The sequence below is a fragment of the Megascapheus bottae genome, chromosome 1, assembly GCF_031878675.1.
Source record: "Megascapheus bottae isolate mThoBot1 chromosome 1, mThoBot2.hap1, whole genome shotgun sequence".
Taxonomy (NCBI): domain Eukaryota; kingdom Metazoa; phylum Chordata; class Mammalia; order Rodentia; family Geomyidae; genus Megascapheus; species Megascapheus bottae.
Window position 1 is genome coordinate 58999288 of NC_143509.1, and position 26347 is coordinate 59025634.

General features: G+C 41.1%; 1 protein-coding gene and 1 pseudogene across 2 annotated transcripts in view; both read left to right on the plus strand.

Annotated features, from left to right (window-relative positions):
- The window catches only part of Gpr156 (G protein-coupled receptor 156), a 66560-nt gene that overhangs the window by 13142 nt on the left and 27071 nt on the right, over nt 1–26347 (plus strand). The window contains exons 1-3 of one of the 2 annotated variants that reach the window (XM_090345673.1): nt 21559–22184; nt 22500–22629; nt 22865–22975. In XM_090345673.1, coding sequence (XP_090201799.1) covers nt 22510–22629; nt 22865–22975 — 231 coding nt within the window. In that variant the 5' untranslated portion in view covers nt 21559–22184; nt 22500–22509. Of the gene's footprint in view, nt 1–21558; nt 22185–22499; nt 22630–22864; nt 22976–26347 lie in introns of those variants that run through there. The other variant, XM_090345666.1, reaches the window with a different exon arrangement.
- LOC150069280 (elongin-C pseudogene) lies at nt 19561–19853 on the plus strand (annotated as a pseudogene).

Sequence of the window (26347 nt, forward strand, 5' to 3'; positions counted from 1 at the left end):
CCAGAGATGAATTGTCTGGGATTATATATTGAGATTTAAGGCTATGCAAATCAGCTGTGATATTGGGAACAAATAGTAATGGACATTTACTTGATGCCAGTATTTTAATAGGGATAACAATTATTTTATTAATACTCTTGTTGAAAATATAAATATGTAGGGCTGGGAGTTTGGCCTAGTGGTAGAGTGCTTGCCTAGCATGCACTAAGACCTGGGTTCGATTTCTCAGTACCACATACATAGAAAAAGCTGGAAGTGGTGCTGTGGCTCAAGTGGTAGAGCTCTGACCTTCAGAAAACCCAAGGACAGTGGTCAGGCCCTGAGTTCAAGCCCCAGGACTGGCAAAAACAAAAAGAAAATATAAATATTTTAAGTCTTAGTGTCCAATGTATCATTTTTCTAACCCATTAATTTTATATTCAGTTTTGCAGGGTTGACTAAGCATTTATAAATCACATTAAGAAAATAAAACCTCCTATAAACAGCATTAACATCTATATTTTTTTCATTCTACTAAAGATTTTTCTGCCTGTCTTGTTTGCAGTGAGAGCATGACTTGGCATAGAAAATAAACTGCTAGGAGGCACTGTGAATAAAAATACATTTTACAGTTAAGTAGCTTACAAGGTCAGGCAGGAAAGATGAAATAACCCATTTTCAAAGGTGCTTTATTGAACAATAAAATTTGTCCAAAGGAACAGGATCACAATCAGATGCCTCATTTCATGTCAGTTCTGTGGGCTCTAAAATTTGTATGAGAGAAAAAGAGAGGAGGATAGGAGGCATGGAGGGAGGAGGGAAAGAAAGATAATAGAAGGAGGGAGAGTGAGAGAGATAGAGAAAACCATCTGTACATGCCAGAAGAAAATTATTTGAGAGAGAGAACTCACCTGTACATGTCAGAAGAAAAGTATTTTAATAAATAATAGTGAATAATAAATGCTGGTGGCTCATGCCTATAATCCTAGCTATTCAAGAGGCTGAGATCTGAAGATAACAATTCAAAGCCAACCCAAGCAAGACAGTCCTTGAGACACTTATTTCCAGTAAACCACCAGGAAACTGAAATTGACACTGTGGTTCAAAGTGGTAGAGTGCTAGCCTTGAGCAAAAGAGTCCAGCGACCAGGCCAGGCTCCAAGTTCAAGCCCTATGACTGACAAAATAATAATAACTATAATGCAATTATGTTTAGGTTCAGATGCAGATACTGTGTTGTTAATAACTATTTTTTAAATCTAGGCAACAACAGAAAATCACTAAAGATAGAGGAAACTCGAGCAAAACTATTGACTAGCTTCACCTAATTGGCACCCAACAATAACAAACTGTACATCCTATTCATATACACATGGGACATCTCACAAGACAGGTCACATTCTAGGCGATAAAAAAAAATGTTTCATTGAATTAAAGCAAAACTTGGACTATTTACTGCATGGTGAACAAGAAACTCTTCTCCTGTTTTTTTGTCCCCACTTTATTCTGTTATCCTAAAATAAATTCTTGCTAAAATTAAAAAAAAGTGAAAGGAATTCAAGTCATCTAAAGTATGTCCTCTGAACACAGTGGAATTAAATTAGAAACCAGTAACAGAAGTATCTCAGGAAAATCCTAAAATATCTAGAAGCTAAACAGAAAACTTAATATAACCCATGGTCGAAGGAAAAAAACTAAAAGAAAAATTAGAAAATGTATTGAACTGAATAAAAATGAAAATGTGACATATCAAAATTTGTTGGATACTTTTACATTTTTTAGAGTATGTGGGGGGGGAGTAATTTAGAGCACAAACCTCCATATTAGGAAAAAATGTCTTAGATCAATGACTTCATAGTCTACCATACAAAAGGAAATGGTGGGGGGGAGGGAGAGTAATTAGTCCTAAAGTACGAGAATAAAAGGAAAATATAAGCATCAGCAGAAATTAATAAAGTGGAAACCAAATGAAGGAACAACAGAAAAAAAATCAGTGAAGCCCAAAGCTCCTTATGAAGCTTAATAGCATTGACCATTGGATCAGAAAGAAGTAAAAAGAAGACACAATGGTCCACAAAAGGGATGGGGCAGATGCTGGGACTATGGGCTCTATCAGTAGTAGAAGGATGCTGAGGCTGTTTTATGAACAACTCTGTAGGCAACCTCCAAAATGGTCTCCAATGATTTCCGTCTCCAGACTCTTGGGAAAGCTTGAGTTGGGGCTGGACTTACTGACTTGACAATGAATGAGATGTCACTTCTGATATTAAGTTAGAAAAACATGTGGCTTCCATCTCATTCCTCCTCTTGCCCACTCCGTACTTCCCTGTTGACGCTGCCCTGTGGAGAAGCCCACATAACAAGGAATAAATATTTGCACCCTGCAGCCTGCTCTGTTTGCCTCTCTGCCTTCAGAAACTCCAATCCACTGCATGTGTCCAGGCTTTCAAACAGGCAATTCTTATCTCCTCACAATCTCTCTGACTCTAGGTTCATGCTATGGTTCCTGATTAGAAATGTTCTCCAGCTAGCCAGGCATAGGAGTAGGCGAAAAAGTAGGCTCCCATGTTCTTTCTTCTTTCCATTTCTGAAAGCCTCATATGATCATCTGAGTGAGGTATATCAATCAGTGTGAACAGAAAATACTTACTGAGCTGAATGAACCCCTATGTGCTCAAAATCCTGTGCAAAAAAAATAAATGTGATTTAAGGATTTCTGAGAGTTTTAAATGCATCTCCTGGGTAGAAAAACATGAGCAAGTTTTTATAAGTGCTTTCTATTTTTAAAATATAAATAGTTTTACAAAAAAAAACCCAATGGCTTGCTGCAGGGATACGAGCTGTGCTTTTTGTATTGATTATTCAGGGCCCATCCTCTCTGTGGTTTGATTGAGTAAAAAGGAAAGTGACTGCAGAGAAAGGGAAGCAGTACTGATTTTTTGGTGGGCAGGAGACAGCTGGCACACTACCAGAATTTATAATTCTTCATAGTCTCTGGTTTGATGGTTACTGACTAAAAGGGAAGAAGGGGAGCTGGCCAATCCTAGAATAAATCCCAGCCATCTAGTCCAATTGGGAGTCCACAGGCTGGATGAGGCAGACTGGTCAGGAACAGATTCTGCAAGGTGTTTCCCTTCATTCCTAGAAGGAGGAAAAGTGGTACCAGTCATTGGTTTCAGGGGATTGGAGAGCTAAGAACAAATGGTAGATCACGAAGTTAGAACCACTGGCATTCAGGAATGGGGCAAGAAAGGGATGTAAAGCAAAAGCAAGATGAAAAGATCCAACACTGGAAACAGGGATGATTCTCGGGTACTGGCAATGGGTCAATTAGCAGAAGTTCATGAACTCAGTTTCAAATCACTGTTCTGCCTATTCTCCATTTGCAAATAGATTGACAACAATATTAGCCCTAGATGAAGTGGTCACACACTCATTTATGTTCCTATGGTTATAGCCAGGTACAACTAGCTGGGTGTGGTGGGGCACTCCTGTAATCCCAGTACTTCAGAGACTAAGGCAGGAGGATCAAGAATTGAAGACCAAGCCAGGTAATCAGTTAGTTACTTAGGAGGCTGAGATATGAGAACTAAGGTTTGGAACTAACTCAAGTAGTCATATTGAGAAGACTCTTATATCTCTATTTAACCAGTAAAAAAGTGGAAAGTGATAGTGTCAGCTGTGAATTCAAAAAGCTAAGTAAAAAAGCCAGATATGGTGGCTCACATCTGTAATCCTAGCTACTAAGAGGCTGAAATCTGAAGATCGAGATTCAAAGTCAGCCTGGGCACTAAAAATACATGAGACTCTTATCTCCAATTAATCATCAGAAAACTAGAAGTGGTGCTGTGGCTCAAGGGGTAGGGCAGTAGCCTTGAGCTGAAGAGCTCAGGGACAACGCCCAGGCCCAGACTTCCAAGTCCCATAACCAAAAAAAAAAAAAATACAAAGTAAGGGAAGGAGTGACATTATTCAAAAAGAAATGTACTTTTGGCCTAACTTATGTAACTGTAAGCTTCTGTACATCACCATTATAATAACAATTTGAAAATCACTTTAAAGGCCAGAAGTGTGGCCTAGTAGTAGAGTGTTTGCCTAGCAGGCACGAAGCTCTGGGTTCTATTCCTTGGTGCCACATACACAGAAAAAGCCAGAAGTGGCACTGTGACTGAAGGGTAGAGCACTAGCCTTGAGAAAGTCCAAGGACAGTGTCTAGGCCCTGAGTTCAAGCCCCAGGACTTGCAAAAAAAAATCATGTTAAAAAAAGAGGAAGAGGAAGAAGAGGAGGAAGGAGAAGAAGGAGAAGAAGAAGAAGAAGAAGAAGAAGAAGAAGAAGAAGAAGAAGAAGAAGAAGAAGAAGAAGAAGAAGAAGAAGAAGAAAAGTGGGCCTGGAGTGGGCCTAGTGGTAGAATGCTTGCCTAACATGCACAAAGACCCAGGTTCAATTCCTTGGTATCACATACATAGAAAAAAAGCCTGAAGTGGTGCTATGGCTCAAGTGGTAGGGCTCTAGCCTTGAGAAAGCCCAAGGACAGTACTCGGACCCTGAGTTCAAGGCCCAGAACTGGCAAAAAAAAAAAAAGGTAAAAAGGAGAAAAGGAAAGGAGGAATGAAGGGAGGGAGGAAGAAAGAGAAGGAGAAAGAAAAGAAGAAAGAAAGAAAGAAAGAAAGAGAAAGAGAAGGAAGGGAAGGAAGGAAATAAAGACAGGGAGGGTAAGGAGAAAGGGAGAAAGAAAAGAAAGAAGGGGAGAGAAAGGAAGAAAGGAAAAAAGAAAAAAGGAAGGAAGGAATGGAGGAAAGAAAGAAAATTCAAGACTAGTGGCTCATACTTGTAATCCTAGCTACTTGGGAAGCTAAGATTGGGATGGTTGAAGTTTAAAAGCCACTCTGGGCAGAAAAGTTTACAAGACCCCTTCCCAATGGAGAGAGCTGGATGTGGTGGCATGTGCCTGCTAGCCTAGCTGCTTCTAGAATCTAATGTGAGCAGATGGTCCCCCAGGTGCATGCCTGTGTAGAAAAATGAAGCCTTATCCTCTCCCCCAAGAAAACCAGCAGTCAGGGCTGGAGGTGGGGCTCAGCAATAAGAGTGCCAGCCTGTCAGCACACTGCTCTGAGTTCAAACCTTAGTGCTGTGGGGGGCTGTGTGTGTGGAGGGGTGAGAATTCAAGACCAGCCTGGGCTACATAATGAGACCTTGCCTTGAAAAAAAAATGACACTAAAAGTCACACCTTGTTTTTCCCTTGGTGACGCTTCCTTTACATCTCATAAGGATACCCAAATATAATATTTAAAGCTTGTTAAAAAATGTTTTGGAGGCCAGGAGTTTGGCCTAGTGGTAGAGTGCTTGCCTAACATGCACGAAGACCCGGGTTCAATTCCTTGGTACCACATACATAGAAAAAAAGCTGGAAATGGTGTTGAGGCTCAAGTGGTAGAGCTCTAGCCTTGAGAAAGTCCAAGGACAGTGCTCAGTCCTTGAGCTCAAGCCCAGTACTGGCAAAAATAAAAAAAATAAAACATAAAAATAAATAAATGGACAATGGACAACACCACTTCCCTGAAGCCCTGTGACTCTTTTTACTTTTGTTATAGTCACATAGAAGTTTTCTTTGCGATAATTCACTGCACTTTATATTTACAATTTATGTTTTTAAAAATGCCTTTTCCTAGCCTAAGATTGACTATTTACTCATTCAATTGAGGGTTGAATCTAAAGCAAATGCTCTACCACTTGAACTGTGCCTCTAGCACTTTTGGTTTTATTTTATTTTTGTGAAACAGTCTTGCTATCTTCTTCCTGGACTGACACTACCTTCAGATCCTTCCGCCTCTGCCTCTCAAGAAGCTGAGGGTCAGGCCTGTGCCATTATGTAGAATGAAAGCTGTCATTGTATTAGTCATGAACAGGAAGTGGATTAATGAAGAGAAGGACAAAGAATCTACTTCCAAACTCTTCTTTACCTCATGGTGAATGCTATATACAGAATGTATTTCCCCCAAAATTCCTACATCTAAAGTCTGACCCCTCCCTAATATGGAGACCATTTGGGGAGGTTAACCGAGATAAGCGTGGTTCAGGCTAGGGCCCTAATTCCACAGGGCTAGTGTCCTTGGAGTAAAAGGAGAGAAGCAGAGGTCTCTGCGCAAATGCTCAGAGAAGGGGTCTGTGAACACAGCTGGAGGACAGCTATGCACAGGCCAGGAAGACATCCTTCCCCAGAAACCAGCCCTAACCCAATCTTGATCTTGATCTTGGACTTCAAGTGTCCTGAACTGTGAGAAAATCCACCATGCCTGTGGTATTTTGTTATGGCTACCTAAGCCAGCTAATACCCCCAGATATTCACAACATGTTCCACAGCTTCACCATAATAGTGTTGCTTTCTTGGATCAAATTACTCCATCAGGATTTATTCTTAAATCTCCTATTTTTTTTGTTTTCATAAATGTAGCCAAGCGTCCAAAATCTGGTCAATTTGGATGCTAACAAGATTAGACAGTCATCTGACATGCATCATGCCTGACTAGACATCTAGCTGGCTTTTTGTCTTTTGCTTTTTATCAGGTAGTAAACTTTTTTTCCCAGGCATTTTGAATTTCGCCATTGTCAATGATGCATGATGAGGGTGTATGTGCTCGTGTGCGTGCGTGCGTGCGTGCGTGCGTGCGTGTGTGTGTGTGTGTGTGTGTGTGTGTGTGTGTGTGTGGTGTGGGGGTGGGGTTGATCACCATGCTAATCTATGCACAGTGACCTTTGTTTCTATCTGACTGAGCAGATGTAGGAATTAATCATTGTCACTCACGGATGGTGTGGCTGCTGCTGTTTCCCTCTGCCTTTCTGCCCCTGATAGATTTATTGGTCTGTTTTGTTTTGCTAGAAAACCCATCTCGGCACAAAAGAGCTGGCAAATTAGAGGAGCTTATTGTAATAGTTTTCTAAGAAAATGGGCTTTTTTCTTTGTATAAATATATACCTCTGTACTTGGAATTTTTTTAAGAAAGAGGAGAGGAAAATAGAGAAAAGGAAAAGAAATGGGTGGCACTTTCTGTGAGATCTAAACGATGACTTCCTATCATGAGAATTTTCACATCAGCATCACAGCCATCCAGCCCAAGACTATAGAGAACCAAGTGTCTTCTGATTTCCAGATCCTTCTTTTGCATCTGTGGGCTCCTCTTAGCTCTCTCAATTAACAGCTTACTCCAGCCTCAGCACCAGGTCATCCATTGCCTCTGGGCACTAGAGAATTAGTAACCTGGGTTTATTAAATGTTAAATCCACTGTACAGCAGGCTCCACTAAAACCTTCAGACTTTAACTACTCCTTTGTGGGCCCCACTATCTAGTTAGCAATTCAGCCACAGTGATATTGACAGCAGCCTGGGTGACATCAATTCAGCCACAGCCCTTTGGATGTTGAAAGTCAGCTCAGAAATCCCTTGTTTCCTGAATCTGGTCTTTTGTTTGTCTTCATTCCCCAGACTCCAATCGCTCCATGACTAGTAAGCTTTATCCCAAGGCAGAGCTAAAGGGGAATGGCCAGTGGCTGTTCCAAGTCTGTTGATTCTGTTTCAGTGGCGAGTTGCCTGCCCTGAATATTGCAGGTGTAGACATCTATCACCACCTGGGCCTGTGTAGCCCCACCCTTCCTGACTGAGAAGTTTCTGCCTAGCGGACTGTGAGACTCATTCACGGGGCTGTTCTTTTGTTCCCTCTGTATTTCTCTTCCTCAAAATGTTTCCTGACCAGTTTTGTTGTTTGTTTTTTTCTGGTACTGGGGTTGGCTTTGTTTGGCTCAAGGCTAGAGCTCTACCATTTGAGCCACACCTCCATTTCAGGCTTTTTGATGATTGATTGAGGGATACAAGTCTCACAGACACTCCTGCCTGGGCTAGCATTGAACTGGGGTCCTTAGATCTCAACCTCCTGAATAGCTAGGATTACAGGTATGAGCCATTGGCACCCAGCTTCTTCTGACTTTTTGAGGGATCAATATTTGTGTTCCCCAATTTGCTGCAGCCTGTTCTTGTTTTCAAGGTTTCAGTGTCTGGCTTATGGCACCATCCTGATTCCTGAATACAAACTCTTCCTGTCTAGAGGCTTTTGCTACCACTGGTGCCTCCATTGTCTTTTCCTGCCTCTGTCTATGAAGAAATGGGTTAGTCCTCTGCATGTCAGCCTTATTACTCTAGCAATTGATTTTGGCCTAAAAAACATATTGTGGAACCATTTGCTTACATTTTTATTCTGTTCCTTGTATCACCCACTTAGAAGATAATGATTATCCTTAAATTACTATGTGTTTTTCAAATTGGCACTTTATTTCATATTCTAAATTTGCTATTTGAACCTTTGGATAGCACCCCCTGTTTCAAGTATTGTTGAATTTCATTCATACTCAGGGCCTGTTTGCGACTTCACAGAGTTCTGTCACCCTTCGCTGAAGTCTTTTTATCTAGGCTGTAGAATAGTGTGTCTTCTTTGGATAGGACCCCTATCATGATAGTTGCTTGTTTTGTTTTCTTTTCTCCTCTAGACTATTTTCCTCGTATCCTAAAGGTGACCTAATGCCAGATATTTCATTGTGACACATTGAAAGCCTGGGCTTTCAACTCTCCTATCAAGAGGGAGATAGACAAAAAAAAGAGCAAAAAATATTATCAGCAAAGGGGGATGTTCTCAAATATCCCTGAGTAAGCATGCCTCAGACAAAGGAGAAATATAGCTTCTCCTTCTCTTGCAATATTATTCATATGCTATCAAATGTGCCTTTCAAAAGTTTGGAGTGGGTTTTAGTATAATTACAGGGTTGAACAGGCATCATTAATAATTGTAAGGCTTGAATTCAGAACATCTTCAGCACCTCAAAAAGAATCCCTGTGCACTTTCTACCTCTCTCCAGATCCTAGCATCCATTTGCCCTTCTGTCTCTATGGCTTTGCCTATTCCGGGCATCTTACATTACATGAACTAATACAAAATGAGGCTCTTTGTGTCTGGCTTCCTAGCATACTTACTAGACACATCTGTGTATGGCATTAAGTAGGCCTTGGTTCATTATTATAGCTGAATAATATCCCATTATAAAGATACCATACATTCTATTTATCCATTTATCAATTAGAGGGTATTTGATTTCCTCTTTTTATTATGAATAATGTGCTGCTCTGAACATTCATATACAGATTTTTAAATTATTTTTTCCTGGTCGATACTGGGGCACTTGAACTCTGGACCTGGGCACTGTCCTTTGGCTCCTTTTGCTCAAGGCTAGCACTCTACCACTTGAGCCACCATCAGGATGATTACACTCTGGAGAGCTATTGTTTAGTACAGTGACTATAGCTAGTAATGTATTTTCTTCTTGAAGATTTTCAAGTAATTAAATTTTATTCATATAAAAGGGGAATGGGAAGGGGGGGCAGGCATAATGGTAGAGTGCTTGCCTAGCATGCACGAAGGCCCAGGTTTGATTCCTCGGTACCACATGCATAGAAAAAAGTCAGAAGTGGTACTGAGGCTCAAGTGGTAGAGCTCTAGCCTTGAGAAAGTCCAAGGATGGTGCTCAGGCCCTGAGTTCAAGCCCAGGACTGGCATAAATAAATAAATAAATAAATGTGGGAACGAGGGGCAGGAATTTGGCCTAGTGGTTGCCTAGCATGCATGAAGACCCGGGTTCAATTCTGGGTACCACATACATAGAAAAAGCTGGAAATGGTGCTGTGGCTCAAGTTGTAGAGCTCTAGCCCAAGGACAGTACTCGAGCCCTGAGTTCAAGCCCCAGGACTAGCAAAAAAGAGGTGGAGGAAATGAGGGACCCGGAGAGTGACCTAGTGGTAGAGTGCTTACCTAGCATGCATGAAGCCCTGAGTTCAATTCCTGAATATCACATAGGCAGAAAAAGCCATAAGTGGTGCTATGGCTCAAGTGGTAGAGCACTAGCCTTGAGATAGCTCAAGGACAGTACTCAGGCCCTGAGTTCAAACCCTAGGGATGGAAAAAAGGGAAAAAAGGAATGAGAAGAGAATAGATGAGATTTTGAGGAGAGGAGAAAAGAGGAGGGGAGGAGAGGAGAGGAGAGGAGCGGAGCAAGGCCAGCCAGCATGGTGGTACATACCTGAGGTCCTAGTATTCAGAAAACTGACACCCTTGCATGGAGAGTTCTACACCAGAGTAGGCTACATAGTGAAGCCTATCCCAACACAGAACAAAAAGGTCAGGTATGTAAAGTGGAAGTGATATTAATCAATTTGATTTAATCATTTCATAATATATACTTATATCAAAATATCATGTTATGTGCTATAAACACACAATATTCATCTGCCTGTTATATTTTAGTACTACTAAGTGGTGGGAACTAGGAATAACCCAGTCATCAGATGAATGAATAAAATCTTCCAATGGAATACTGTCTAGTGCTAGCAAGGTAACAAAGTGTTATTGCACACACAGTTTGGATGGATCTGAGGAGTCAGTGAATAAAACCACTCTCAAAGGTTTACGCATTCTAACTCAATTTACATGGCACTCACAATAATTTGTAATAATGGAGGACAGGTCAAGGGTTTCCAGGAGTTAGGGCTTCATGGAGTAGCATGAAGGAGGGGTGCGTGTGTGTGTGTGTGTGTGTGTGTGTGTGTGTGTGTGTGTGTGTACAATTCAGTTTCCTGATCATCAAGATAGTTATACTAACTTATATAGGTGATAAATTTCATAGAAATGCATACATAAAGAGTGTATATGTATATATATATGGTTAACTATATATAGTTATATAAAACTGTGTGTATATATATATATATATATACAGTTAACTATATATAGTTAAGGTCAAAGAGGTACTGTAGTTCACATAGTAGTGTTGGGCCAATGTCAATTTTCTAGTTTTGACCATGGACTCTGATTGTGTAAGATATTGCTAGAAAAGCTAGGCAAGGGTACAGAAACTCTCTGTACTCTTTTTGCAATTTTTCTGTCTTAATTTCAAAATGAAAAAGCTTTCTGAGAAAAATAAATCATAGGGAATTCTGGTGAAAGTTAAGTTAGGAAGTACTGCTTGACCCCCTCGTGGGGTGGGAAGGAAAGACAGATTTCTGCCTTGGACACCATTTAGTTGTATCTGGTCCAGTCTTATTAACCCCTCTGCAATCTCAGTGGTTATTCCTTGCTTGGGCAGAAGAGAGTGAAATCTTCTCTTGCAGCAGCTTCATGCTTTGGGGGGGAGAGAGGGAGTATTTTTCAGTGAGCCTGGTTGGGAATATGGAGCAAAAGAGAAGAGAGCGTCACACAACAATATTCACAGTCTATGTGTGTGGACAGTGAAAGATTAAATGACAGATAAACTCGAGTTCAGCAATAAAATCCCACATCAGATCACAGTTCCTTCTTTTACCAGTCTTGTGGTTTGATCGTGTCATTGATCTTTGCCAAATTGCCTGTTTCCTATTAAAAGAGAGCAGTAAGGATTCCATTTATCTCAGCATACAGTGAAACTTGCACCAGTCTATGTCCAGCACACATTAAGTATATAATCCATGTCAGCTATTGTCCTAAATTATCCATCCCACTTACCATTATCCAAAGTAGAGACAATGCACTCAAATGATTCTGACTTTAGTGTAATTTGTTATCATTTACAGGAACTTCAAGATCCTTCAGCACCCCAAAGTCATAAAATCAGCACTTAAATCCTATTTGTGCAAATACAATGTGACTTAAAATTAATAGTTGCTGTTTTCTTGTGTATAGGCTGGTACAGGGACTTAAGCTCAGGGTCTGAACAGTGTCCTATAGTTTGTTCAGTCAAGGCTGAGCCACAGCACCACAACTTTTTTCTGGTCATCTGGAGATAAGAGTCCCATAGACTTTCCTGCCTAGGCTGATATGATCCTCAGATCTCAACCTCCTGCAGTACCGAGGGTTATAGGTTTGAGCTACCAGTGCTCAGCAGTTGCTACTTTTTATCACATGTCTTTGTGTGTTGTGTGTTTTCACTGTAAGGGTAGTATCTCCAAGAAAAAGTACCACTCTCTCCATTTTCAGGTGAGAGTTCTTCAGCATAGTTGGTTAGGCAATTCAACCAATAGTCTCCCATTCTTCTCAGGCCCATCCTTTTCCTGCCCCTAAACAAACTCCAGGATGGGAAGGAGAGGGAAAGATGGGAAGGAAACTTCCCCCATATAGCAAGTGAGTCTTTCCTGCCCCCAGACTGTGAGCCTCCCCACAGGAAGGGATAGTAAAAATTCTGTCCTATGATTGGACACTTCCTACAGCCTATCACGTTTGTGCTTTCTGCCCTACTTCAAAACAGGGCAATTGCTCTGCCATTTTTGGAAATGTTACAGATCTCCTGCCAGGAATTGCTCAAGGCCTTTTCCTGCAAGATGGGAAATAATTAAGTTGCCTCATAAATTACAATCTATGCCAAATTGTAACCCTTGGGGTTCTAGAAGATAGGATTGTGTGTGTGTGTGTGTGTGTGTGTGTGTGTGTGTGTGTGTGTGTGTTTCTACTGCTACCCTGTCCCCCTCATTTCAAAGTACATTTGAAATATATTACAAATAAGATGAGATGTAAAAATGATACATTTGGAAACTGATTTTTTAAGTCAGTGTGGAATGTGATCATAATACTAAGTAGGGCCATGCAAGTGCCTTTTCCAGTAAAGATATTATCAGAAGATTTGCTTTTCTCCTCATCAGCTTGTCCTGAATTTACCAGGATGTCTTTGCACTATAGTCCCTAAATTTGAGCCATTTTTATGAGGTAATAGGCATTTGAACTTATATATAAATTTCCAGATTTTAATCTTTAAAACTTCAAGAAACCAAGCCAGACATTGGGGGCTTACACCTGTTATCCTAGACACTTCAGAGACTGAGAGTCAAGGATCAAGGTGTAAAGCCAGCCCAAGCAAGAAGGTCTGAGAGAACCTTATCTCCAATTAATCACTAAAAAGCTAAGAAATGGAGCTGTTACTCAAGTGGTAGAGTGCTCGCCTTGAGCAAACAAGCTCAGGGACAGCACCTAGGTCCTGAGTTCAAGCCCTAGTACCAGCATGCACACGCACACTACATACACATACACAAGGCACTTCAAGGAATTAAATAAGGTGTGTATATGCCTGTAATCTGAGTGTTCAAGAGGCAGATACAGAGGGATCTTGAGTTCAAGGCCAGTTTAAGCTACAGAGCAAGACCCTGGCCCAAAATAGAACAAGCTAAACTAAATTAAAAGTTGGTACAGTGATACTTTTTTTTCCAGTCCTGGGGCTTGAACTCAGGGCCTGAGCACTCTCTGAGCTTTCTGAAGGCTAGAGCTCTACTACTGAGTCACAACACCATTTCTGGCTTTCTCTATGTATGTGGTACCAAGGAATCAAACCTGGGTCTTTGTGCATGCTAGGCAAGCACTCTACCACTAGGCCAAACTAGGCCACAGAGATACATTTTTTCATATTTTTTATTGTAATTAATAGAAGGGTTACAGTATATCACCAGATAGAAGGTACATTACTTCATAAATATTGATACCCTTTCTCATGTCATGGTCTCCATTTTCCTCCCCTCTCTCCCTGTTCATCTTGATTTCCCCTCTTCCCTATCCTATTTCAAATATCCAATTAAGCATATATAAAATATATCAGATAACAAGGTGAAATATTGTAACAATATGAGATAACCAAGGGACAGCAGAAGAGATGAGAGATAACACAGTACATCAAGGACAACAGTCACTCATTATATGGAGGTCCTTATATTTAGCATCATACTATATGGCCTTATGTATCTAGATTTTTTATATATTTTTTATTGTAATTAATAAAAGGGTTACATGATATTTGCCAGATAGAAGGTGCATTAATTCACATACATTGATACCCTTTCACATGTCTTAGTACCCATTACCCTCCCCCACCTACCACCCCCCCCCCCCCCGTCTTGGTTTTCCCCCCTTCCCTATCAAATTTCAAATAACCAAATACAAATAAATTCAATATATCAGATAACAAAGTAAGATACTGTAACAATATGAGATACCCAAGGAACAGCAAAGGAGATGAGAGATAACATAGTACATTAAGGACAACAATCATTCGTTATATGACTTTTGTTTCAGTATCCTGGAGGTGTATCTAGATTTTGTTCTACTGTAAATCTCCCACAGAGATACATTTTTGTGTGTGCATACCAGGACTTGAACTCAGCATTCACTCTCTCAGCTGGTGCTCTACCTCTTGAGCCATACCCCCAGGCCAGAATTTTACTGGTTAATTGGAAAAAAGAGAATTGAGAACTTTTGGGCCTGGGCCTGCTTTGAACTTCAATCCTCCAGATCCTCGATAGTAGCTAGAATTATAGATAGGAGCTATAAACAGGCAGCTTAAGGATGAATTTTAAACTCAACCCTTTGTTTTGTTTCAGAACTCATGCATTCTGAAATATGTGCACTGCAAATGTATATTCATATGCATAGATTTTGTTGAATGACCTAGGACATTCTGAGAAAAGAAGTTTTAATATTACATTTCTAGGGGCCGGGAGTTTGGCCTAGTGGTTAAAGTGCTTTCCTAGCTTGCATGAAGACCCAGGTTCGATTCCTTGGTACCACATACATAGAAAAAAATATTACATTTCTATGTTATTCTGTTCTAAAAGGGAAGAACAAAAAAATGCCTTTGCAATACAAAGGTTAAAAACCAAAAATATGGTATCCTAACAAGGTGAGGTGAGGTGAGAACACGACACACTCATCCCTTCTACCTTCCCATGTCCTTCACAAGTTCAGATTACACAGGGTGCTCATTCATGATACTGCACCTCATAAAGCATAAGGATTCTGAGGTTATTGCTTGAAGAGGAATTTGGAAGTCAAGATATTTCACAAGTTTTCTTTTGTACTTAAAATACCTATTTTATTTGGATGATTGAGTTGACTGATGGCTTCAATGGGTTGTAAATTCTGTCTCATCTCTGTTAACCAAGCTAGCCTGTTGCTTCTGGCTGAGGAAGAAAAGGCAAAAGTGGATGTGACTGGTTTATTACTAAGTCAGCAGCCAGCTGAAAAAACCTGCCTCTGCAATGACTTGAGAAGGGAAGAGCGGGAAGGATGCTTAGATTTCATCAGGTCCAGGCATAGCTAACCATTTAGCTGTCCTGTGAGTCTTTGATCTTCCAGGTACGTCCAGCTTGAACTGACAACATTGTGAGTTGGGGAACACATTCTCGACATGTTAACACAAAGCTAGACAAGTACTTACGACTCCAAGCATCCAGGACCACAGTTAGTGCTGAGTGCTTATGGAAAACATTATTTACTGGTTTCAAGATTGTTAAAGAAAAAAAAAAAAGAAGTTATGCTCCCTAGCCCAGCTGCAAACAGTAAATCAGTCCAAAATCAGCACGTTTTCCTGAAGCCAGTGAGAGCAGTGCATGTGGTTAACATCTGAGGCTGATGTCAGTTGAGAGTTGGAAATCTGTGTGGTCACGAAGATGAAGTCTCATCCATCAATTGCTTGGCAAGAGCTGTTGGCATATATCTGGACCTGTCACATGATGGTCCTTGACACATGATGTAAGCGACATATTGGACAAAAGCATCTCCTCAGGGAATTGTCTAGCAAAGATTCAGCCGAGGGGAAAATAATCTTTCCAGTGGCCTGATCTCATTGGAGACAAGTGAACATATTTTTGCATGCGATATGTGAATGAATACTCTTCGGATGCTGCACTTTCTAGGAAATAAAGAGACTGAGAGTACAAAGAGCTTCAGAGTTATCCTGTTGGGATCTTACTTATTTTTAGATTCCTTTCAGTGCCATGCTGAGAAGCCCTATGCTAAGTCAGAGCCTCACTGTGTCTCTGGTGTGTGTGTGTGTGTGTGTGTGTGTGTGTGTGTGTGTGTGTGTGTGTGTATGTGTGTGTGTGTGTGTGTATGTGTGTGTGTCCAATACTGTCAGGGAGTTCTCAGCCATTCTAGAAGCAACCCCAGGGATCCCTCCCCAAATCACTTCCATTGCCCAGAATGTGATCTGCTTGTCTTAGCTCACTGGTACTGGGCCAGCTCAGGAACCCCTTCCCTTGGAATTCCAAAGATCTGTCACGTTAGAGCATTGGCTCACCTGTCTAGTTCCCATCCTTCCACCTAACAGAGCAGAGCTTTGCCAGGAAAAGGCAAGATGAAGGAGCAAAAAAGAAAAAGGAATTAGGGGCATCTGATTTCAATAGTTCATTCATGCATTCAAAGTATGGTTATGGACTACTCAGGGCCTAGACTCTCCCTTAGCTTTTTTGCTCAAGGCTGGTGCTCTACCACTTGAGCCACACACAGGTATGCTTCTGACTCTTTTGCTGGATAATTGTAGATCAGAGATTCATGGACTTTATTGCCAGATCTGGTTTCAAACTAAGATCTTCAGATCTCAGCTTCCTGGTAGTTTCCTTATACACATCACTGACTTCAGACAACTAACCAGACATCTGAAACTGGATGGAGAGAAAGGAAGCCTGTAGTTGCAAAAAAGAGCCAGGGATATATTGTGTATACGATTATTTATTTATTTGAAAAGGAATGGGAATGGGGGAAAAAAGATGAGGAGAGGGGGTGGGGGCAGGGAAATGGGGACAAAAACACAAGAAGGGGTATCAATGTGTGTGAAGTAATACACCTTCTATCTGGCGAATATAACTTTAACCCTTCTATTAATTACAATAAAGATAAAATGAAAAAAAAAAGAGCCAGGGAAATGGAAGTCATAGACTGCCAATGAGCAACAAGCTTATGGTCCAACAAGCTTATGGGAGGGCTCCATACTTCATTCATCAAGTGTTTAGCAAGTGTTTTCATGTCCACCTATGGTTCTAGTACCAGAAGTTCATTATGACCAACCCTAATTGGCAAAAGACAATAAATAATAATAATAACAACTACATAAATTTTATATTGGGTTGAAAGGTAACAAGGACTTTAGCCAGATGGGGAAGCTAAGAAGGATTTGGAATGCTGGAGAAGAGACACATTTGTTTTTTTTTTTTCATTTTGATAAATATTCATTTATATGATCAGAGGCACAGAGGCATTGCTTCTGAAGGGGCACAATCCAAAAAGAGGAGGTCATTGTGGCCTTGATCAAGGCCACAAGTAAACTAGATGTGAAGGGAGAAAGGGAAAGAGCCATACAGATATGTGATCTGGAATATATGGGAATGAGAATACTACTTTAGACTCAGGGCAAGGGGGGGCGAATAATGGTGTGGGGGGGGGGAGAGCACGAGCACACAAACCATCTGTTTCCATGTATAGCAGGGGTCTTGTGAGGCTGAAGGAAACTGTCCAAGGGGATGTGGGAAGTAAGAGCGAAAATGGGGACCAAGTACGGAAGATTTGAAGACCCTGGAAGAAGCTGGCTTTTCCTCTGAAAAATGGAAACCATTTGTATTTTAAGCAGAAAAGTGATTATATGATTTATGTTTAATGGACCACTTAGGCTGCTGTGTTGGAAACAAACTTTGGAGAAGTTCCAAGGTAGAAGCAGGGAGACAGATAAGCAGGGTACTGCAAGTAATACTTTGATAAGGTGGTGGCAGTAGAGGATGGGGCAAGAAATTGGATTCTGGCTATATTTCAAGGATAGAGCCAAGATTGCAGGACAGATTAAATGTGGGAAGTGAGTGAGAGTTAATGGCTTCAATGTTTGTTTGTTTGTTTGTTTTTGTGCTCGTCCTGGGGCTTGAACTCAGGGTCTAGGCACTATCCTTTAGCTTTTTCTCTCAAGACTGGTGCTCTGCCACAGCTCCACTTGCAGTTTTTTGGTGGTGAATTTGAGATAAAGAATCTCATGGCCTTCACCGGCTAGCTCTGAACTGAAATCCTCAGATCTCAGCCTCCTGTCCAACTGACAGAGATTTTGGGTCCAAACAGATAGAGTTCCTGTGATCTGAACAGGGGAAGCCTGTGGGAGAAACAGGTTAGAGGAGAAGACAAGGAATTTTTTGTGCTAGTCCTGGGGCTTGAACTCAGGGTCTAGGCACCTCCCTAATTGAAGCCTTTGGATGGATATCAGTTTAAAAAAGAAAGAAAGAGGGAAAGGAAGGAATAAAGGAAAGAAAGAACAAAAGAAGGAGGGAGAGAGAGGGATGGAGGGAGGAAAAAAGAAAGGAAAGAAGGAAGGGAGGGAGGGGAAAAAATGGCAGGTCAATGTTAGAATTCCTAAGGCAGAACTATTCCAAAAGGTTATAAGACCCAAGGTGTAACCTTGGAGTGGGTTCTAAAGTAGAATAAAATGGTGACATTATGATTTAAGAATTTAGAATTCCAGAGGTTAAAAGATTCATGAATGGTCCACTAAAAAGGAGGTCCAGACTAAACAGGAAGGAGCAGGGCCAGACACTGTGAGTCTGCACTTCAGTATAAATAGAGGTCACACTACTTTTAGTTTAGGTGTGCAGAATTTGAATTATGTTCACATTGATTCACACATTAAAAAATAAGTGAACCAGCAATAAAAAAATTAAGAAAAGACAAGATTAGATTTGTGGGCAAACCTCAGATAATGTTCTAAAACTGTCTGGAGTTTTGTATGATATAGATTTATTATCCCATTGTAGCACAGATGAGAAACAGTGGCTTGAAAGGAAATTCAGTAACTTCTCATGATTTAACTCCTATTTTGCTATGGAACGTTTTTAGAAAGACATTCATACTGGGTTTCAAAGCTCAATGGCTCCATTTACTTCCACCCATGAAGCACTTCAGAATGCCTGTGTTGTGACATCTTGGGAAAGGCATCTAATAATTACAGCATACCAACATAATGCCTTTTGCCCCAATCTTGAACCACATTCAGACTCAGTTTAACAAATCTCCAAATTCAAAAGCAAATGTGGGATTTTTTTTGGATTTTTATTTATTATTATTTTTTGCCAGTCCTGGGGCTTGAACTCAGGGCCTAAGCACTATCCTTGGGCTTTCTCAAGGCTAGACCTCTTCCACTGAGGACACAGCACCAGTTCTGGCTTTTCTATGTATGTAGTACCGAGGAATCCAACCTAGATCTTTGTGCATGCTAGGCACTCGACACTAGGCCAAACTCCTGGCCTTCAAGTGTGTGTGTGTGTGTGTGTGTGTGTGTGTGTGTGTGTGTGTGTCTGTCTGTCTGTCTGTCGTGGGACTTGAACTCTGGGCCTGGCTTGGTCCCTGAGCTCTTCAGCTCAAGGCTATCACCCTACTCCTTGAGCCACAGCACCACTTCCGGTTTTCTGGTGGTTAATTGGAGATAAGAGTCTTACATACTTTCATGCCTGGACTGGCTTTAAACCAAGACCCTCAGATCTCAGCCTCCTGAGTAGCTAGAATTACACGCAAAAGCCTGGCTTTTTTTTTGTTTTTTTTTAATGTCATACATGTTGGCCCTGGTGAAGGGGCTATGGTGGTACACTGAGGAAGACTGCTGTGGCAGTTGAATTAGCAGTAGAATTGGCAAGAAACTACTAAAGTTCCTATGGAACCAAAGTAAACTTGTAAAAGAACATAATAGATGGAGAGGAGAAAACCTATGGTGGTTGTGAAGGCCCTGATGCAATGTATGTCTAGTTAATATCTTCTTATGGTCATGAATTTATTGTGAAAAAAATGTGCATGCACTGACATCAGGAACAATAAAAGCCATGTTGAGTTGCCCAGGTCAGTTTGCCAAGAATGAAATCAATGAGGTCAGTTTTAGAGAGATAGCTTCTAATGTGCTATAAAAAGTATGCATGTGTTTTACCTACAAGGTTCACTACACTAAAAGTTCCACTGAGATTCCTAAATTCCCAGTTGTACCTGAAATGGCACTGGAACTGCTGATGGCTTTGAACTTCCTAGATTATTAAACAAAACAACTTACAATAAACTATTAATTTTTTCAGTATTTAATACCTGTAGTTCAGGTAGTAGTTTCTTTACATTTGAACTATAATATAGTTAATTGCAAAACAGATTATCCTGTTTTATTGCATGGCAATCAGAGTTGAAATTTGTTTGCTATATTGACAAGTTAAGGATATGTTCACAAACTAAGAAATAAACAAAGAATGGCAATTCATGGGTCATTTTGCTTTATCCTTTAGATATGAGTTTTAAAACAGAACAATCATGATTTCAGAACAACAATGATTTCAGGAGGCTGAGATCTGAGAATCACAGTTCAAAGCCAGCCCAGGCACAAAAGTCCGTGAGACTCTTATCTCCAATTAATCACCAGAAACCGGGTAGTGGTAAAGTGCTAGCCTTGAGCTGAAGAGCTGATGGACAGCACCCAGGCCCAGAGTTCAAGCCTCATGACCAACCTCCCCCCCAAAAAATACTGAAATGTAAACATAAATGAACATGCCCTACAGATAAATAATGAAGCTAAATATTTTTATATTTTTAGTGGTTTTTTTGTTTTTTTGTTTTTGCCAGTCCTGGGCTTGAGCTCAGGGCCTAGCACTGTCCTTGGACTTTCTCAAGGCTAGAGCTCCACCACTTGAGCCTCAGCACCACTTCTGGCTTTTTTCTATGTATGTGGTACTGAGGAATCGAACCCGGGTCTTCATTCATGCTAGGCAAGCACTTTAACCACTAGGCCAAACTCCTGGCCCAATTTTTAGTGTTTTTTTAAAAAATATTTTAATCTTGGGCCAGGAGTTTGGCCTAGAGGTAGAGTGCTTGCCTATCCTGCACAAAGACCTGGATTCAATTCTTCAGTGTCACATACATAGAAAAGGCTGGAAGTGGTGCTGTGGTTCAAATGATAGCGCTCTAGCCTTGAGAAAACCCAAGGACAGTGCTCAGGCCCTGAGTACAAGCTCCAGGACTGGCAAAATGTGTGTGTGTGTGTGTGTGTGTGTGTGTGTGTGTGTGTGTGTATGAATTGATCTTATAGCTGCTTCTTTAGCATTACTAGAGTTATATAAATAATTATGTGAAAAACTTATTTATAAGTTAACCAAATCAAGCCAGGTGCTGATGGCTCATGCCTGTAATCCTAGCTACTCAGGAGGCTGAGATCTGAGGATCCCCGTTCAAAGTCAGCCCAAGAACTAAAGTCCATGAGACTCTTCTCTAATTAACCACCAGAAAACTGGAAGTGGCACTGTGGCTCAAGCAGTAGAGTGCTAGCCTTCAGCAAAAGAAGCTTCGGAACAGTGCCCAGGCCTTGAGTTTAAGCCCCAGGACTAGCCAAAATGATATTATTATTATTATTATTATTAATAATAATAATAATAAGTTAACCTAATCATTGATTTTTAGAATTCAAAGGATTGAGTTGAATTTTTTAATGTGTTTTTAAAGTTTTAAGTGAAACAATTTTATACATGTAGCTTAAGCATCAGAATGCACTAAAGATTATTGAAATGAAATAATAACCCAGGATCATAGATGCTCTCTAGATGTAGATGGATATATTGAGGCTTTACTTGAATACAGAAAAAAAAATTAAGAAAATTCTTTGCTCACATTTCCAATGAATAGATGAAGGTAAAGAAATAATGAGACCGTTATATAATTCATTTAAAAAAAAAATCCTACCTGTTTTAAACCATCCAGGCCTTTAACTCTTAATAAATGGAACACAAGATACATGGCTGTCATTATTTATAATCAAGTCTAGAATGCTTAATTTTTCAAGCTTTATGAAAGCATGTGTGTTGTGGCTGCATTCAAATGTTCAACTATAAAGGTTTCATCTTAGTTCAACAAAGAAAATTAAGTGACATAATGACAAAGACATTCCCGAGACACACATGATTCTTCTACTGAATTGGAGATGATTCACCGTTAAAGTGGCTTCGCAGGTGTGCACCGGGCCAAACAAAACAGAAATCAGCTTCTATTCTTCTATTCATTTTGTCCTTCTCTGAGGCAAATTTTCAGTGAAATTGTTCAAGAAAAAAAAATGAAGGTATATGTAAGTCCATAGAACATCCATTCAGACAGTGCTGCGGCACCAGTGGCTGAGATGTGACAACTGTAATGTCTATTTCATCACAACGAACAGAATTGAGTTCATCTGTGCTAAATCAGAAAGGGGAAGAATTCTAAATCTGGATAGTACGCAGTGCTGAATCACATAAACAAAACCAGACTGCAGGGTTCCAACAAAATGGGTGCAAAGAGGATTAAGTCACACACCAGCTCATCAGTGAGGTAGACAGAATAGAGAGCCAGTCTGGTGCTTGGTGAGGAGTTGACCCTAGAGAAAAAGGTTCTCTCCCTCCCTCCCTCCCTCCCTCCCTTCCTTTTTATTTTGCCAATCCATGGGGCTTGAACTCAAGGCTTAGGCACTGTCCTTGAGCTTTCTCAAGGCTAGCACTCTACCACTTGAGCCACAAATCCATTTCTGGCTTTTTCTGTGTGCGTGGTACCGAGCAATTGTGCTAGGCAAGCACTCTACCACTAGGCCACACTCCAGGCCCAGGGAAGAAGTTTGGATCTTGCAGATTTCTGATCCTATAAGAAAGGTCATGCGTTGCCTTTCTCCTCTCCCCATCCAGGATTGTGAAGATGTCCAGTCCTAATCTGAATGTGGTGACCTTACTGGGCAGTTGTCTGACTTACAGTAGTGCTTACCTTTTTGGGGTTCCAGATGTCTTAGTGGGGAGCTCAATGGAAACTCTCATTCAGGTGGGTGACATGGTATGTTGTTTGGAGTATAATGCCTGCATTATAGTCACTGTTTTGCTTACCAGCTGCTCCCATGAGAGGGTAATTCTTGCATCCTTTGGGCATCCAAGGGAGGAAAGTACACTGGAGGCCTGCTTTCTTCCCCACGCCCTCCATAGGCCTGAGCAGCTCAGAATGCACGGAGAGCCAGTGCAGGTTCCTTTGTGACTCTCGATTTTATGCCTGTCACTTACAGGCACGACTGTCCCTGCTGTGCATTGGGACCTCCCTGGTGTTTGGCCCCCTTCTAGGGAAGAGCTGGAGACTCTACAAGGTGTTTACTCAGAGGGTCCCGGACAAGAGAGTGGTGAGTAGGTACCTTGGGCTGGATTACAGAGGGAAGCTTCACAGCCCATCAAAAATGGGAGAAGCTGGGCTTCACCCCTTTAGAACAGTCTCCAACTTTTGTTGCTCCCCTTAAACCTCTGAGCCATGTGTCTCATGAAGCCCCAGATTTTAAGTTGGCACTACTGGGAGCTGGACCTTAGCACCCACCCCAGTCCCTGTGGGACCAGTAAATTAGCCAATCCCTGGCATTGTGGAGAGGGAGAACAAGATGCTCAAAGAGCCTGGCACCTGGCATAGACGTGAGCTGGAAGTGGAAGGAGGAGAGTCCCCACAGGGAAGTCACAGCAAGCAAGCAGTCATTTCCTTCCCTGGAGCCCAGTTCTTTTCTATGCAGCAGGCATGAGAAAATACTGGGAAGCCTGTGGCTGGGCCTAGAGCCAGAGGCTGTCCATGCAGCAGACAGCCTCCTCCCCCTCCTCTCCAAATCCTGCATAACAGGTCAGAGGAACCACATCCCTTCATTTGATCAGATTTTCTTATATGGCTATCCAGACCTAAAGCCTGCCTGAGTGGCAGCTGCTTTGGCTATAGGCTTTGCCTATTCAACCATTCAATCTTTTCTCTGGAATGATGGCAGTTTGTTTGGTTTTTTTTTTAAAGCAAACATTACTGAATCATAGTAAATTTCAAAACCTTAGCACTGAGTAGCCACACAACCACACAGGTGAAGATTGCCTCCTAGGACAAGAGCTTTGTCCATCCCTCTAAAACACTGATTCTTTTTCTTCAAACATAACTTTCTAGAGACATAATTGACATGTACTGCAGTGTATCCATTGAGAACACATGGTGTGAAAAGTTTTGACATATGTAGACACCCATGAAACATGATGTGCAGTGAGCTTGTCTACCATCCAATTTTCCTCAGGCTTTTCTCCTGCTCCATTCTTGTAGCCCCAGCCCAGAGTTTTATATAAATGCAACCATACTATGTATATGTTTTATGTATCTGGCTTAGTTTGCTGACATAGTTACAGTGATGAAGTTTGTAGTTATTCTTCCATGTTTTTGTATGTTCTGTTTGCTTGGCCTCAAACCACAGTCTTCTCAATCATTATTTCCTGAGTAGATGGGATTGCAGGTATGAGCCACTCTACCTTGTGCAAAGTTCTTTTTTTCCCCAGCCCTGGGGCTTGAACTCAGGGTCTGAGCACTGTCCTTGGGTTTTCTCAAGGCTAGAACTCTGCCACTTGAACCACAGCACCACTTCTGGCTTTTTTTCTATGCATGGGGTACCCAGGAATTGAACATGGGTCTTTGTGCATGCTATGCTAGCACTCTGCCACTAGGCCAGACTCCCAGCTCCAAAGTTCTTATTTTTTACTTGTGATTCCACTTGTTCCTATATCATCTGTTGAAAATTCTTTTTCTCACTGAATTATTCTTGCATCTTTGTCAAAAATCACATTACCTTGAGTTCTGTAAGCTTTGTATTAAATCTTGTAGTGCTAGTTTTCCAACTGTGTCATTCTCTTCCAGTGTTGTTTTAGCTAACCCATTTATTTCCATTAATTAATTTCATGTTGATACTGTTGCTCCCACTCCAGGTCTTGTGCTCTCTCTTGGCTTTTTTTTGGTCATGGCCGGTGCTCTACCACTGGAACTACACTTCCACTTCTAGCTTTTTTACTGGTAAATTGGAAATGAGTGTCTGTCTTTCTTCCTCCTCCTCCTTCTCCTCCTCTTCTTCCTTCCTCTTCTTCCTTTTCTTCTTCTTCTCTTCCTTCTCCTTCTCCCCTTGTCCTTTTCTTCTTATTCTCTTTCTCTCCTTCGCCTTCTCCTTCTCCTTCTTCTCCTCTTCTCTCTCCTTCTCTCTTCTTCTCTCTTCCTCTTCTTCCTCCTCCTCCTCTTCTTCTTCCTCATCCTCCCCTCTTCCTCCTTCCTCATTCTTCCTTCCTCCTTCCTCTTCTTCTTCTTCTCCTCCTCCTCCTCCTCTTCCTCCTCCTCCTGCTCCTGTTCCTCCTCTGCTTAGGCTCTGATCTCAGCCTCTTGTATGGCTAGGATTATAAGCCTGAGCCATCAGCTCCATAGAAATTCTTTAAATCACTTTGTCAATCTCTGTAAAAAATTCTCTAGGGATAGTATTTAATGCACAGATCAAACTGTAGAGAATTGATTTCTCAGCAATGTTATGCTTTTTCATCCATGAACAGTGTATTTAGGTTTGCTTTGATTTCTTTAGGTTTCCCTTGATTTTTCTCCAGTTTTTGTATTTTTCACCAAAGGTCTTTGACATTTTTTTTTCTTTTTGTCAATCCTGGAGCTTGAACTCAGAGTACTGTCTCTGAGCTTCTTTTGTTTAAGGTTAACACTCTACCACTAGAGCCATAGCACCATTTCCAGCTGTATCTGTTTATGTGGTACTGAGGAACTGAACCCAAGGTTTCAAGCACACTAGGTAAGCCACATTCCCAGCCCAAGGTCTTTGACAATTTTTAACAGCTTGTTTCTACCTTTTATATTGTTATGCCATTGGACATGTGTTTTTATTTTACTTTCAATTTTGCTCTTCCTTGTATACAAAAATACAGTTGAAAATAAAATAGAGTTGATTTGTGTGCTGCATCCTTCCTAAACTATGTATTTGCTCTCCAAGCTTTTTCATAGGAAAACCCATTCAATTTTCTACATAGATCAGGTCACTTATGGACATAGGTCTGGTGGCTCCAGCTACTACCAATTATATAACCGCCAATAGAGATGGTAGGAGCCAATGTTCTTGAGTCATTCAGCTTTTCAATTCTAAATAAGGGTAGCTGTTAGCAAACCCACTGTCATGGATGCTGATTATACACTTGGGGAAGCTTTTGCTTATTCTGATTTTTTTGAAAGTGTCTACACGGTTGGGGGTTTTTGTTTGTTTGTGCCAGTATTGGTGCTTGAACTCCAGGCTTGGACATTGTCCCTTAACTTTTTCACTCAAGGCTGGTGCTGTACCACTTCAAACCATAGCTCTGCTTCTGGAGATGAGACTCTCACAGGATTTCCTGCTTTGGCTGCCTTTGAACCTCCATCCTCACATCTCAGTCTCCGATGCCAGCTACCAGTGTCCAGCTTTGGAAAGTTTTAATAAAGAGGGTTTGTTTGTTTTTTCACTCCACCGTTTGTTTATATAATGGGTTATTTCAAACTGGTTTTTTTTGTCAGTATTGGGGCTTGAACCCAGGGCCTGAGCACTGTCCTTGGGCTTTACCAAGGCTAGAGCTCTATCACTTGAGCCACAGCACCACTTCTGGCTTTTCTATGTATGTGGTACGAAGGAATTGAACCTGGGTCTTCTTGCATGCTAGGCAAGTACTCTACCACTAGGCCAAACTCCCGGGCCAGGTCA